A 15,789-nucleotide genomic window follows, 5' to 3' on the forward strand; every position below is an offset into this window, starting at 1 on the left:
AGTGCCTGCACGCACTGTCCGGAAGATTCTTGCACACCCGGAAAGACATCAACGTGGCCCCCTCACTGAAACTCGCGGCCGACATCGCTGTCTGAATGTCCATTCTATCAATGTAGCTATCCACATATTGGATTCCACTGCCCTCTAACTCTTTGCTGTAGTTTCTAGATAGCCTCATTGAAATGAAGCCCGACCTCATGCTCTCTGAGCTCCGGACTGCTCTCATCAATGAGTTCCATATTGAAATCAGTGAGCGCACAATTTCCCGTGAAATGACGCGTCGCGATCTAACATACAAGAAGGTATTGAGTCACTTTCTAACTATGGCAATACCATTGATGTCTATTTCAGGTTCAGAGAATAGCTGCCGAGCGTGATGAAGGAAGACGCGCGGACTTCAGACAGTACATGGGGGGAAACTACCAAGCAGAACACCTAGTATTTGTAGATGAAACAGGTGTTAGCCGTCAGACAGGAACCCGGACTCATGGTTGGTCACCCCGTGGAGAGCGTGCCCGGCGTCGCGACTTCTTTATTCGCGGCATAAAGTATGTGATCCTAAGGTTTAGATGGCATATTATGAATTAACAACCACAATACTAGATATTCTGTCCTTCCAGCAATGTCACTGGAAGGTATTCTGCATTGCGACATTCAGGTCGGAGCATACACAAGCGAAGCATTACTATGGCGCGGTCTGGTACCGACTTTCCTAGTCTTCACCTTCGCTTGGCTAGTTGACGAGTCGGGTAGAGTGTGAGAAGAGATTTGGGCTGCCGCGAGGTCCTGAAGCAGGGTGGCAGCATTGGCGAGTGTGATAGGTGCATTTGGTGTTGCAGATGTCCGATTAAGATAATTCTGGATACGGCTGCGGAGGCCATTGTCGGACTGCGATTGATCCCCTTTAGAAGATAGATAGGGTTGAGAGCATCGAAGTAGAATCAACAATAGGGTACTTACAGTTGTGAGGAATGAAAAATGATACTGCGTCATCACCTTGGCCCTTGCCGTCATCAAAGGCATCCAATACAACGGTGGAATTATCTGGAAGATATCGCGCATGCCCGTTGACAAGGCATTTGGAAAGGGCATCATCGCGAGTCTTTGGTAGTGGAGGGATGTCAGTCATTCCAAGTAGATGTGCAGCACTCCATAGAGGACGTCTTCCCGGGTTCTCCTCCCAGAATTTAAGATCAAACTTTTCAATGTTAGTCGTCATAACGAGAGAGTTAGTAGAAGGGAAAGATCAACGCTGAACTTTCAGACTAAGAGGCCATGGAACGTGGCATTTTATACCTGGTGAACTCGGAAGTGCCGTCGACAGTGCCGACAGTGCCGACAGTGCCGACATACAACAAATCATGGGATGCGCTGTGGTCATGTAACGGATGAAGCAGCCATGCTTCACATGAGCTACAAAACTATTGAGTGGCACACGTGAAACAGGGTAAAAATACCTTCAACGCTGGAAGAGACCCCAGCAGAAGACGGGCAGTAGGCAGTTGCCATATAGGTCATGTGTGCTAAAACAGCGGTGTATTCTAATTCTAATTTGACCCTGATTTTGCTCCCGATTTGGATCATCACGAGACCCACCCGTGACGTTTAGCAAATTTTGATCGGCCGTTTTTTTTGTCTCTTGCTGTAAGACATTGACGCCATCTGGACTTCGGCTGAATAGTCGTCGGAAGCAACGTTACGAACGGGACGGGTGGAGTTGGCTCTCCGTGACATGATCCGATCAATCACCCTCTAAAAACACCGGGGCTCGCCAGCCTAGTACAGCTGATGCCATTGGTCAGCGATCTACTCTTCTAGCATCCACTTTGCCCGCTGTGAATGCATTAAATATCAAGAATAGACTCTGGCTTTAGCCCTGTCGTTGTAATGTCGGCGTTACAAGCGGCTGTTGCCAGGCACCCAAAATAAAAATCGTTTACAAGCAGCGCAAGCAAATTTTTGAATAAGTGCTATCCACAACTCTGGTGCTACAACGTCTGAGTCGAGGAGCGGACGTTGGTATGGATGAAAATGGCTGATGCTGATGTTCCTAGGTAAGATAAATGACATAAAGCATACAAATGGCGACAGATTAGAGGCGTAAGTCATGCTGGACTGGGCAATTCCTCGGGGAGGGCAACATATCGCTCCTGTTAAGAGACCAACCCAAATAAGTCCATGTAAAAGGGCGAGAGCGAGAGTAAAGACTAGTTACCGCATCGTCATCAAGACTCTCAATCAACCTGAGGTCTTCAGCGACGTCAAATGCGTCACTGAAATGAAAATAAATCCTTTAAATGCAAACCCCGAGTAGAAGTCAACCCACAGAAAAGACTCAGCCGTCCACTCGCCGACACTGTCCTTCAGCGCCCAAATAATATCGTTCACGTGGACTCCTCGTGCGTTAGTGTCCTTGCGCATCAACTCCCGTACACACTCCACCACAAGGCGCTGGGGCTCGGGAAGAGATGAGAATGGCAATTGCACATGTGAAAGGGCAATTGAGGTCGGAGTGGATGGTTGTGGTGTTGCTGAAAATCCTCCGTGATCTGGAGTTTGGGCCTGGCTACCTTCGGAGTAGGGTGGGGGTGTATTGCTATCGGAATCAACGGGCTATGGCCATTTCAATGAAATCGCAAGTGGACGTCACGATCGCACGACCTACCAGCTGAGGACCAGAATGCGAGGCGAAGGAGCTAATAGAGAAGAATAAGTGGACCAGACACATGCACGCCAGCTTCCATGTGACTGACCCAGGTCTGTGAGTGTCGCTTGAGATGGACGAAGAATTAGTCGGCGAGGAGGGTAGCTCAAATGTACCGCTCAGGCCGACTGAGTCAACCTGGGCACCATTCGCCAAGGAGGCTAAAAAAGATCTTTAAGACTGAGATTGCCAAAGAAAAGTGCATCGTTCACCCACGAGTTGGGGTGGGGTATGCCGCAGCCGCAATATCGACTGGGCCTCGGCTAGGCGTATGTGGTGCTTCAAGTGCTTCATGTTGTGCAGCACCAACCCCCGTCGCGCTGCCACCATTTACAATAGAGCTTAATGGGCGCTCAGGATGAACGGACGCCATTGGCGTACGAGGTGATGGACGTTGAGGTGTAGAATGAGTATAATTTGTGTCTGTAGTGGCAACCACACTCTGGTCCTGTAGATTCTGTAAAGAATCCTCGATATTCGAGAGACGAGCAAGGATTACGCTCTGTTGCTGGAGTATCTGGTCATTCAGACTGCGATGCGAGTTCATTGATTGTTGAAGTGATTCAATAAGAGCCCCGAGGGCTGAAGCCATAGCTTCCTGGCTTCTCCGAAAGCGATCAAATTGCTCTGCAAAATCAAGCAAGTAGTTGATGCGAGGGAGCTTAAAGGTCAAGTTCAAACAACACGTCAAATACGGATGAAGTTATTCGCACCTCTCGTTGTAAGAGACTGGCGGCTTCGAGAAGGGGAGCAATGGACTCCATACTCACGGTTGGTGATTGGCACAATACAGTGAGCAGGACCCCAGCCTCTGCTGTCGAAGCGGTACAACCACAGCTAGACAAGTTACAACTGTCACTCTATTGACTCGTTTTGATGTGACAGACATCACATGGCCGTTGATCCGTAATTGAATGGTGTTTATTCATCTTGTGTGTGAGCGAATGTGACAAGAATAGTGTGGCGACGGCCCCGACAGGACGTCGAAGCCTCTTGATTTGAAGCGAGCCGGTAAATACATAGATAAGCAAACAGGAGGCGATGGGGCAGGTGGAGGGTAACGATGAAGACGAGTGAGAATAACAACGGGGATTCAGACAGGAGGGAAGAAGTCAAGTTACAAAACAAAGGGATCAGCCGAAAGGAAAAGCCACCGTAAACACCCGGGATCCAACTTGCAAAGGAAAACCAAGGCTATACTGCCTTAACCAATGCAAAACCAGACATTCAACGGCAACCTAACCAGAACCGAAAAGAAAATTAGTTAAATAATAAACGACGAAGTCGTAGAAAAAATCCAGCGTGCGCGGACGCAAGAAAGTAGTGGCTGAGAAGCCTAAGCGTACCGCGGACGCAAAAGAGAAGGCACGGAGGCCGAAGCGCTCAGCGGGCGCGCATAAAAGAAAGATGGCACGGAGGCCGAAGCGTACCGCGGACGCGCATCAAGAAGAAAAAGATAAATCGACGTACCGATCATGCAGCAGAAATCAGAACCAGACTCGCAAACAGATAATCAAGAAAATGTAAACTGAACATCGCGGATGATCAGCTTGGAGGCGTCAGGCATTGAATAATGCGTACAGAAGACGAAGCCTAGCAAAGGGCACAGCGGATACCCAAGAAAACGACTGAGGCGCTGAGGCCGGCGCACACAAGTCCTATTTAATCTCGTTCCTCCATTAAATTTAAACTATTCGTCTATTAGTGTTGTCATTTAAATTTACAAGTGCCCGGGCCCTCAACTCGTGCACTTAAACTTGCGAGACATGTTGAAGGGAGTGTTGAAGGAAGTGGTATTTGGCGACGCCGATCGCCTTTTCACTCGGACAAACATATTGATACGCTGCAGAACGGGAACTCTTATACAAGTCGATCTATGCCGGTCTATACACCATGGGCAAATGACCGTCTGGATAGTTTCACAGCATGTTAGAAGGATACAGCGACTGGCACTAGTAGTAGGAACGAACCTGTTCAATACCAAACCCTTGAGTGCTTTCAGCTCTCGTCGGACCTCTTCTTCAGCGGGACCAAGAACATTTACGCTGCCACCAGAACTACCCATCGTTCCGAGTCGGAAAGAAGAGGCAGCAGGGATGAGGTATGTTTGAGATGATATGTATGCAATCAGATCAGTCACCGACTCCAGCGTCCGAGAAAACGAAGTAGACCGTGATATCGCAGCTGTTGAGTTGGGGTCTTGTGTTGCTGCCTCGGCTAGCCGTACGACGGATGCACACAACCTCTAAAGAGTGGTCTATGAATCCAAAATGCCAGCGTGAACATGCTGAATGCGCACCTCGGGCTCTACTCTGGGAGATATGTGCCTCTCGACCGAATGAGGAGAAGGGTCAGATAATGATTCGTTAACTGTCTGTTCTGGATTGTCTAGCTGATTAGAGGCGGGCTGCATGGTGGTTTGTTTCGCAAGGCTCGTCAATTCCTTATTCAGTTGTTCAACCAACTGGAGGCCATGTATCCGTAGACTATGACGAGATTCGAAAGAATCATTCAGAAGTGGGAATATGTAACGCTGGTGATGGCGCAGTCTGAGTACTGGAGAAGACTAAGAAGCGATGGGCGGCGATGAGACCGACCTGGTATAGCATCACGCCTACCCCAGCAAGCGCCCCACCATAGCCCAAGGCCCGAGTCAACGACACCAGCATCCCCGGAAGTTTTGAGGGCGGGGAAGGTGGAATGTATGTCTTCGGAGGAACAGGGGGAGGCGTTGACTAAACGGAAGTTGAGTGTGGCAAAGCGCTGTGAGGACATGCAAACCTGCCGTAAGTTCGTCGATTAAAGAGTCGACTTCTTCATGGGTAAGCCCCTTCGACTCCAGAAATCCTCTCTTCTTTGAAACATCCGAAGCATGAATAACCGGCGTAGCCAGGAAGTCGCGGGCTTGTTGCAGCAGCATTGCTCGATCCTCCGGCCACACTTTTGGGGGTTCGTCGGGAGTGTTCTTTACATGGTCATTTCCCACGCCTGGGGACCTGGGATGAGATGCTGAGCCCTCAGAAGAGGGCGCGGCCATGCTACTTTCATCCCCTGCGCTCTCCCTGTCAGCTTTGCTGTCTTCGTCAGCCATTTGGGCGTGGGAGTCCCGTGACCTTGGTCTGTCGCAATACTGGCTGGCGCTATAACTGTCCTATCGAGTGGGTGTAATTTACCATTGCTATTATGGAGCATAGGTCTGCTCTAAGGAAAGTGGTGAAGGACTGCTCTCAGAGAGGGCTATATGTGGCCTCGAAATGGTCTGTGATGTAACTCTTTAGGCATATTTTGTCTAATGACTCAGGATGCAGGGCATCGGAATTGCTGCTGTCGTATCATACATCGCTGCATTCCGATACGTCGTTAGGGCGACGGTTTTCGCTTGATACGGTACTGTCATCCGGGACTTATAAGGGGAACGGGAGCATGCAATCCATTTCCACGAGCGAAATTGGCCTATCGTCAATACATGATTCTTTAATGGACGAGAGCTCTCCTGTCTCTGACGCGTATGAGGAGCCTCCTATAACAGAAGAAGAGGAGGATTTGTTTATGATTGCGCGTGCGCATTATGATGCCAAGGAGCATGAACGCGTTGACTTCCTGTTGAGGAATTGCAAACACCCAAGAGCGCGATTTCTTGGTTTGTACTGCCGATTCCTGGTCAGTACCACAGTGACTAGTACCCTTTCTTAGCGTACACAATTTTATTGATTTAACATGCACAGGCGAGCGAGAAGAAAGCGTACGATGTTTGGATGTCCCGCAAAGGTTCAAAGTTAGACAGCTGAAACAGACCTATAGACTAACATCGTTTGCCTAAGAGGTTAAACCTGACATACGCAATATCGATGCTCACCCCCCTTCACCAGTGAATGACGACCTAAATGACATCCTTGAACAACTCGAAGGCGTCATCGATCCATTTTTGATCTTCCTGTGAGGCTTCTTGTCTCATGTATGAGACGTGCCACCGATGATTTATCCTCTAGAAAAGGTGTTATACTGAAGGGTCTAATACGGAAAGCTGAAGCTCTCGAATGCGCGGTGCTTTCGCTACGGGCATACCCTTGGAATTGGAGTTGTTGGACCTTACTTCGTGAAGTGGTAGATGACTATGATGTGGTAGCGTTCCATACCCTTTTGTAACGCTTATCACTTCTCAAGACCAGCTTATTTGTTTCAGATCGACCGCTTACGCCCTTTATTACCAAAGCACCCAATGACGAAATTGTTCATTCTGAGTGTGATGATAGATGGACATGCAATGAGCCCAGATTTGGAGGAAGAACTCGACGAGATGCTCCAATTGTTTCCCGAAAGTCTGTATTTGAAAACATTACGTGCGCGTTATGCTTATAGTCTTCGAGGTTTGTTCTCTCTCTCAAAGTCTTCATCAGCGTTCTGACTTAAGCAATGTTATTGTAGATTATGAAGCGGCTGTCAAACTGTTTGGTGAAGTGCGGGAACTGGATCCATTCAGAACCGACGACGTTGATACATACTCAAATATTTTGTACACGATGAAAAAGCAAGCTGAATTGAGCCAGCTTGCTCAACACTTCATTGGCGTCAACAAAGATAGACCAGAGGTTAGCCTAGCAATCGGTGAGTGTGTGTGACATCGTGTCCTCAGTTAGTGTTCATGGAGGGCCCAGGAAACTACTACAGTTTGCGGAACGAGCATGAGAAAGCTGTCAAATACTACCATCGCGCTGTCAATCTGGATCCGACCTATGGTGCTGCGTGGACGCTCATGGGTCACGAGTATCTGGAGATGAAAAATTCACATGCTGCGATTGAAGCTTATCGGCGGGGAGTTGGTGAGGACAGAAGTGCTTACCATCAATCAGCGTTTCAGATCGATGACCATGCATAGACATCAATAAGAAGGACTATCGGGCGTGGCATGGCCTGGGCCAAGCATACGAGCTATTGGACATGCCTCAATACTCGTTGCATTACTTCCAGCGGTCCACAGCATTAAGGTGGTTAGGGTTTTTTCGGCTTGAGACAATGCTAATGGTATACTGGCAAGGCCCTACGACATCAGGATGTGGAAAGCTCTGGCGAAGACATACCACTCCCTCGAGCGGTGAGTTAAGGTTCCTGATCCCAAAAATTGCGGCCGTTTATGTTAAACTCAGTTATGCCGAGGCTATCGAATGCTATAAGCGTGCGTTGATTGGAGCGAATAAGGATGACACCAGTTCGTATCATGCACTGGCCCAACTTTACGAGCAAATTGGAGAAGCAAACGAGGCCGCAGCTTACCATAGGCGGTGCGTCGACATCGGCCAGCGAGCCGGCAAGCCAATACACACGTTCTCAAAGGACGCAATTGAGCTTGCTCGGTACGAAATGCTGAAAGGATGGTGGTCAAAAGGACCTTTGCCTTCGACACTACATCCGGATATGTTGCCTGACGCACCTCAACCAATCTCGAGGTTTGAAGGGGACATGATACTGGCTAAAGAATATCTAGAAATGATCGCCACCTCAAACTGCGCGGAAGTCAAAGAAGCAGAAGATCTCCTCAGGGTTTGGAAGAAGTTTGTCGTCGAATAGACTCGCGATGTGCTATCGAACAGCGTTTAGTAGTAGGCGTCATGCTGGGCAGCTAAACCAGATGAGTGGAATTGTTTGATATATCAGCCGAAGTGCCGTCACAAGCCCAGTACCGAAATCTGGAAATAATCAGATTGCCATTTCATCGTTGCAAAGCTACAAGAGGACATCAATGCGTTAATATATTCGCTCCACGGCGGCGATCATATCGATCGCTATCACGGTCATTCCTTCCGTATTCCCTGTCATCGTATCGGTCACGTCCGCGAGGGCTTGCTGATCTTCTACGCTTACGATCCAAGTCATCAGTATCTCCGTTCCGTTCAGATGGAGGCTGCCATCCACCGGCGCTCTCGTTTTTGTTTGAACCGTTAAGGCGGCGCTCGAGACGCTGACCGGCTTTTAGAGACGATACCAGTTCTTTGGAGGCAAGACGAAGGTGCATGAAGTTGCAAAAACCACCTCGGTTGCATTCTCCATTCTCATTTTGCCGGCAGCATGCCTCACGAAAATCTGTGACTGGTGATAATTCAGCATACAATGGACGACCTGAGGGAAGATTAGTAAGCGTGCAATGCCCGATGAGCACAGAATGCCAGAACATACCGGCATACCAGCGACTATTGAGCTCGTCCACGGCAGCCTGTGCTTCAGCTTCCCACTCATAGCGAGCATAGACATTGCCTATAAGATGATCTCCAACATTGTCACAGACGTGCAACTCCAATAAGTGCCCATACTTGGCCAGTTCGCTGAGCATAGTGAGATTCGTAAGTGCCAGAGAGAATCCGGATAACGTACCAGTAAAGATCCTCGTATACAGCATCGAAGTTGTCTTGCAACTCTTTTTCTGTGAACTTGGCATTGGGGTTGTGGGCAGGATTGTGATACACATTTGGAAGCAATATGGTCTGAGAAAATGGCGGCTTTATATGTTTTCTAGAACACCTATCCCCATGCCGGCAGGCTCCAATCTATGCGGGGGGAGGGTTGGATTGGTCAGCGGAGTTCGATGTCGAACGCAGCGTCCGCCCACTTTGTAATAGAAAGAACAATTGACACGATCTTGCTCTGTTAGATAAACGAGGCATTAATGGGTCCACATAGCATCAGATATGTGGTCCAGGACACGTACCAGTTCCAAAAATTGAGGCAAGATGATGAGCCATGGCTGGACTGCAAGTTCGCCGGATGCAAAGTCGGTTGTCCCTGAAATTCCTCACCTCCGGCGCTTCCACCTTGCTCGTCAGGCGACGTCTTATGTCTTCCTCCACGAGACGACCGGTGACACCCACTGATATTACGCGTGAAAGTGCCCCGATCATCAAGTACCGGTGTCCCAATGGACGGATTTTTGCTCGCGTATTTAGAGGTAAGCTTTGCCGCAAACTCCGGCAGGTGAAATAAATCAATGCATATGGCATACGTTGCCTTCAGAGGATTCGATTGAGGACTGCGAAGCAGTGATTCGCAACAAATTGGGGCTACCCCCGGAAACAAACCTTCGCCTGGTTCAGCTTCAAAATGGAGAGCGCATTGACTTAGAGGATGGTAAGAATGACCGTATGCATTTAATTCATTTTGGCAGTTCATAAATAGCAACGCAGAGGAAGATTTCAACGCGTTGAAGGAGAGCTCATATTCGAACTACTTCCTCGAACTCGACGTCTCGTTCGACGACACACCTTCCAAGTCTTCAATTTCTGTCGATGGCTGTTCCGAAGAAGTGCCCATGAGTAAGGCAAGTGCTCAGCAAGGTTCTGCAGCTGTGCTTCACTCAACTTTAAACACAGCGTTTTGCCGCCAAACGCCCGAGAACGTTTTCGCATATGGTGCCAGTCGACCCGGGGCACATGGAACCTTCCCATTCGCGTAACAAATCAGCACCCCCGTCTTTAGCAAAACAAAAGAAAACTCCTGAGGTTTGTTGAAGCTGTTTTGTGTTACACCGCTCATTCAGGCTCTAGCCAACAAAGGTGCGCAGAAGCAAGAAACGAAACGAAGTCCCCGGAACCCCCAACGGGAAACAAAGAAATGAAACCATTCCACCTAACCCACCATCAACTTCGGTTCCACCGAAAAAGAAGGTTGGTTTTGATTTATCTGACCTTCTTTCAGAGAACTCATGTGGAATCCACAGAAGGGAAAGCAAGAAGTCACTGGTCAATCGTCCAATGTTGATGTAAACGGGTCTCATCTCCATATCGTGTCTTCCCCTACCCCACGGGGAAAGGGTGTGGGCGACACAAGCAAACTAGATAAATCTCTGGCAAAGATTCTTGCTGACCTAAATTCCATGTCACGAGTCTTACCAAATCGCAGCCTCTCGCCCGGCACTCCACCAGATGACTCAATGATGTCTTTGCCCGTCAGGACGAGTAAGAAGAGGCGTAAGTGAAGCCATTTATCGGTCGATTTTTCCGTCCTTTGAAATTGTATTACTGGTCCATAGGGGTCACAAATAGACAAGAAACCTCCGCCCGTGAACCGTCTGCCCAGGATTCTAAGAAGTGGAGAAAAGGCCCGGGAGGGTCCGTCAGTGGGGTGTCTGGTGATCATATTCCCTCCGAAGTCGGGGCTCAACGAGATCCAACACCTGAAGTTGATATTCGCAACGTCAGCACACGGGAACGAGAAAAGTTCAGGCAAACGTAAACGTGTTGATCTCGTGCAGCATGATAGTACTTCTACGAAAAAGAGGAAGAAAGAAAGTTCTTCCCTGGGAGTTGACACCACGAGCCCCTTCAGACATCGGAAAACACCCCTGATGATCAGGACTCGGTCATTGTCAATAATCTCCTGGTGGGCCTCAACGCAGGTGCTATCCCGCCTTCACTCACTCCTGAAACGTCTCCGTTTGCTCTATCAGTGAAAGTGTTACAGAAGTTCAAACGCAAAAGTGGTCCAAAGACAGTCAAGGTCCCAAGTCGCACATAGATGCCCGAGTCCTACAACATCGCTGAATTGCGATGTATGCAAGATATCTGGTCACACCGAAGAAGCTGCGCCCTTACGGGGAACGAGGTCCCGAAGAGCCCAGACCTCATCCTCAGAATTAACAAAGAAGCTGATTGATGCTCACGGTGGAATGGAGAACTTGGCTACGGCTAATCTGACAGCTGCGATCCTGAAGGACAACGGGGATATCCTACATCTGCCGTTCTTCCAAGTGCTGATGACGACGCCGCAGGCTCCTATAAACATCAGACATCGGAGGAGCTGGGAACAGCAACCTTCAGCTATCCGGAAGTCCTTTAATGACATCAGACGGCTTCAGTTCATACCAATTCAAACCTCCGCAGCCCATGGTACCCATGGTACCTCAGCGCCTCGAGTGGAGTAGATCGCGCAGACGAAGTTACCGAAGTGGGGACGATATGCAGACGTCTAAAATGCCGAACGCACATGACATTCCTCAACACGGTGCAGCGGCTACAAAGCCACGGATATCTCCTGAACGGATGACGGCGCGCGTTCTTGTCCCCGAATCAGAATCTTCTCAAGAGGATGAAATTCATGTTGGACGTCACAACGCTTCACAATCTTCCCAGCGGAGAACCAGGACTTCGGCTCTCCTAAAGCAGCTGCCAGAATCTCGAGTAATGGATATACCACGGATCCTGCGTTCTCGGAGGCCGTACATGATGCCAATTTGATTGAAAATTGCACCCAGCTGAGGTCGAAGTTGCTGCAGGTGATTCCGACACTGGTGAGCCGGAGAGAGGATCAGATTTATCAGTGGAACTTCCAGCGCACTGCGGAGTCTCCGAGGGCTGCAGAAGAGGTGTCGCATGCCAATACAATCGCCTCTTCCTTTATCAAATTCGAAGTCTTTCGCGTCTCCACGTCATCTAATGCGCCAGCGAAGAGTCGTGATTCTGGAACGCTCCTGGCGCATAACTCGCAGTCCCTGCCTCAATCGCTCGGTGGGCCAATAGCAAAGTGATTTTTATCGCATCGAGCGCGTGGAGCCAATCTCAGAGGATCAATTTGCTGAAATGGAGAACCTCCCCGCCATAGATGAGGCTAGGGATCTCCAACATAGACAGATTACATCCTCTAAAACTCCTCTGCCGGATTGTCAGGCTCCGCCAACTCCAGCAAGTCAAAATCGTGCGGCTGGAAATTCCTTGACAAGAGCAATTACTTCGGCAAGTGGATCCACTCAGACTGCTCTGCGTGTCAGAGGCTTGAAGACCGTGAGGAGGGCAAAGTCAGACACGGTCAGCTCTACGCCAAGGTTGGGAGACGCATTCCTAGGGCCACTGTTCCGTCGCCTGAGGGTGGGGATTTGCAAGCGAGTGGGTCTCAGAATAGAGCTGATTCGGCTGCATCGAAAGCCCACAAGCCAGAACACCATGCTTCCCCGACCAAGGCGGCATCAATTGAGAACTTTGACCATGACCAAGATGGGGCGAGTTCGGACGTAAGCACCGGTGCCTCATTTTATGCTTGAGTTGATGAGGATTTGTTACAGGAACCTAGACGGTCACAAAGGAAAGTTGGAGCGTCTTCGGACAGAAGGGCAAGGCTCTCTAACGGGACCAATGTGGATGATGTATCGCTGCTTGTTAACCGTTCGAGCCCATCCCTGTTGAGGACCTCGTCGACGCAAGTTTCTTAGACTCGCCGAATTCATCGCAGGCAATGGATAAGCGAAAAACCCCCCTTTTTTGTCTCGTCGCCACCCAGCACCCAGCACCCAGCGATCCCTTCAACTCAAGACCACCTCCCGCACGGATGCGTCCCGGAAGAGCTAGCCAATTGCCTCCTTCATCCCGCTGGCCATCTCTCATGTCGCTCACAACTGATCAAGTTCGCTCCGCCGTTCACACCGTTGGAAGCTTCACTTGGGGGATCATCCCAAATGAATTCTCAAAATGCAATTAATAACGACGATGCAATGCAGACAAATCCGATGAACTGGATGAATCGGATGGTGATCGTGAGAAAATTCCGACTTGAACGCAAGTGAGACCCCAGTCTTAGTGGAACTCGATGGGGCACGGCCCCCAAAGATTTCTTCGCAAAATGCACTTGCGAATCTTCTGGGCTTGACATTGTGATTTATCCATGACGCACGATGCACACTGGTGGATTGCCACATTAAGATCCTACATGTACATAGTAACCTCCTATACATCTCATGTTGCAATCTGTCCGTCGCATCCCTGATTGTCAGTAACTGGTAGCCTGAGATATGGGTTTACCCAAATCAATGTTCCCAGGCTCTTAGTCTCGTATGCGAAGTCACCACAACAATTTGGTCCACAAACTCACTGATTTGATCTAAACATTTTCCCTCAGCTCATCATCTGGAGTATCATGGCAATGACATACCGCCCGGCCAAGGGAAGCGAAGTATTCCCGTGTATGTGTACCTTGTGAAAAGCATAAATGCAACACCTTGTGAGAGTGGATGACGAGGCAGACCAGATGTTGCTTTCAGACATTTGGATGCAGCAAACTGTTGCGCCGTCGGAGCGGGAGAACGATACGATAGTCAACAGTCCATTCTCCGATGGTGTGAAACGTTTATCATAATCGAGGGCATCTTTTAAGTGCAAGACGCACAGCTCGCTGGGCTGTTGGAAATAATTAAACATAGACAGAGGTCGACGAACTGATGGAAAACATACCGTGTTGAGGACAATTTTGAGTCCATCATAAGCCAGGTTTGAGATATGCTTCCCGGAAAAGAGTATCCAAAGTCCCATCTTGTCGCCCCATTCAATAGGAGAGTCTAATGCCGCCTTATCCAGGACATCGATACTTCGAGCATGTTTTCGACGTATAAGATGAGCCCTTCTTGACTGACTGCGACGAAACTTCCACCATCGGGTGAAACGTGCACCGCCGTGAAGACAACCCCATCTGCCAGCTCTCGAGCAATAGGGAAAGTCCATTTGTGTCCGTGATCCATCGATGTGGGCTAATATCTGACGTGGGGTTCTTGAAGGAATATGGGCTCGCGATGAGCAGAGTCTTGTGTCGTTCCATAGCGACTCTCTGGTGAACTCAATACTTTACGACCTGCCTTGGGTGGCTTAGAAGGTGTTGCAATTCCATCCTGGGAGATATTGAGTTCAGGAGCAATTTTTCCACGCTCCAACACCACCAGCCGGTCACTGAGTGAGATGAAGACATGCGTAGCACTCAGCTCCACATAGTTGATACGGTCAGGCCCATCGGGGTTCCAAGCTCCACCTTCAAGTCCTTCAGATCCATCGATGGAAATTCCTCAACAATTTCTCGGGTCGGTACGTGCCAAATGACAACGCGACGTCATGCTCAGAAGCAACCAATAAAAGAGGGTAGACAAAGCGATATGCCTGGTCCGGATAGGGTTCCTGAGCATTCCGAAGGGGACCATACACCCCCGGAAGGGATTCTCAGGATCGTTCTCAAAGTCCACTGCTCCCTCTGCGTTTTGCTGTTGCTCCAACGTGGGTTCGCATGGACTGAAGATTAGGCAACATGCTGTGTTTCACCCATACTTCGTGACAATTTTCCCCCCGATCAAAGATAGCATATCCATTTGAGTATTCTATGTGCGCGAACTCGCGGACAGCTTCCTGCTTGTCCAGAATTTTCGGTTAATTGTGCGGCGATTACTTGGGAAGGTCAACTGCACCTGATACATGCACCACAAGTCCTTATGTGTGGATGCACACCGAACGAAAAGTCCTCCTAAGCGCAAATGGGCGGAAGGATCTCCGTAAAGGAAGGGATCCGCTCACCATCATCTGAGGTATTCATGATCAAGCTCTCGGAGCTGTCGATCTTGATACGATGAGGAATGTTGCGCGTAAAACTTGACCGTTCTACGATCCTCGGTCGAGGCGGATGAAGGCTATCCCCCATCCTCCAATAGCGGTCCAGCAGCACGTTGTACTGGCCTAGTTCAATCTCGTGAACTCATAACACACTGAAACCTGTTCATGCAGCTCACAAAAGCCTTTCCAGGAAACAACTCCACGTAATTTTGCGTCTCAGTCTGATGCTCTTTTATAGCTTCCTCCAACTGCTGATGCGGTTTCGCAAATCCATGCAGTACGCAGGCTGAATGGTACAATGTCGATTCATGGGTCAAGAAGAAATTGGACCAGAACCTCGAAAGCAAGCGAATATTCAGCAAGTCAAAGACCCCCAGCCTGTCGGCGATTGCTAAAAGAACCTCCGAAGACAAATGTTCGAGTTTCATCGGCTCGGCAAGGTGTCAGTCTGAGAGCAGTTTCACATCACGTGTCGCGTGCACAGCTTCCTAGATTAAATTTAATGGGCTCGCAGACCCGGCTCTCCCCCGACATGAGCATCACACCCTCACGGGCCATTCTGGGCCCGTTAATATTGCAGTATATGCCAAGGGTTTCCAAGTATGCTTTGTCTGGAGGTAACGACAGGACGATCAGACTTTGGAATCCTGAATTGGGTGCCGAGATAAAAGCATACAAGGGACACGGCTATGAGATATTAGGCATTGATGTGTGAGTAATGGGGAAATACTAGTTAGTTCTTTC

At 49.2% G+C, this 15,789-nt stretch overlaps 1 protein-coding gene across 1 annotated transcript; it reads right to left on the reverse strand.

Annotated features, from left to right (window-relative positions):
* Positions 1 to 513: 513 nt before the first annotated feature.
* On the reverse strand, positions 514 to 1,007 carry EI90DRAFT_3104688 (uncharacterized protein). Its single transcript, XM_039062607.1, has one exon. It carries the CDS (start codon positions 991 to 993, stop codon positions 655 to 657), a length of 339 nt encoding a protein of 112 aa, XP_038907474.1. The 5' UTR covers positions 994 to 1,007; the 3' UTR covers positions 514 to 654.
* Positions 1,008 to 15,789: the final 14,782 nt, after the last annotated feature.

The sequence above is a fragment of the Cantharellus anzutake genome, assembly GCF_015039405.1.
Source record: "Cantharellus anzutake strain C23 chromosome Unknown EI90scaffold_329, whole genome shotgun sequence".
Lineage (NCBI taxonomy): Eukaryota > Fungi > Basidiomycota > Agaricomycetes > Cantharellales > Hydnaceae > Cantharellus > Cantharellus anzutake.

Coding starts and splice junctions, on each gene's coding strand:
- EI90DRAFT_3104688 (XM_039062607.1), bottom strand. CDS start 993: ATGACGCAGTATCATTTTTCATTCCTCACAACTGTAAGTACCCTATTG.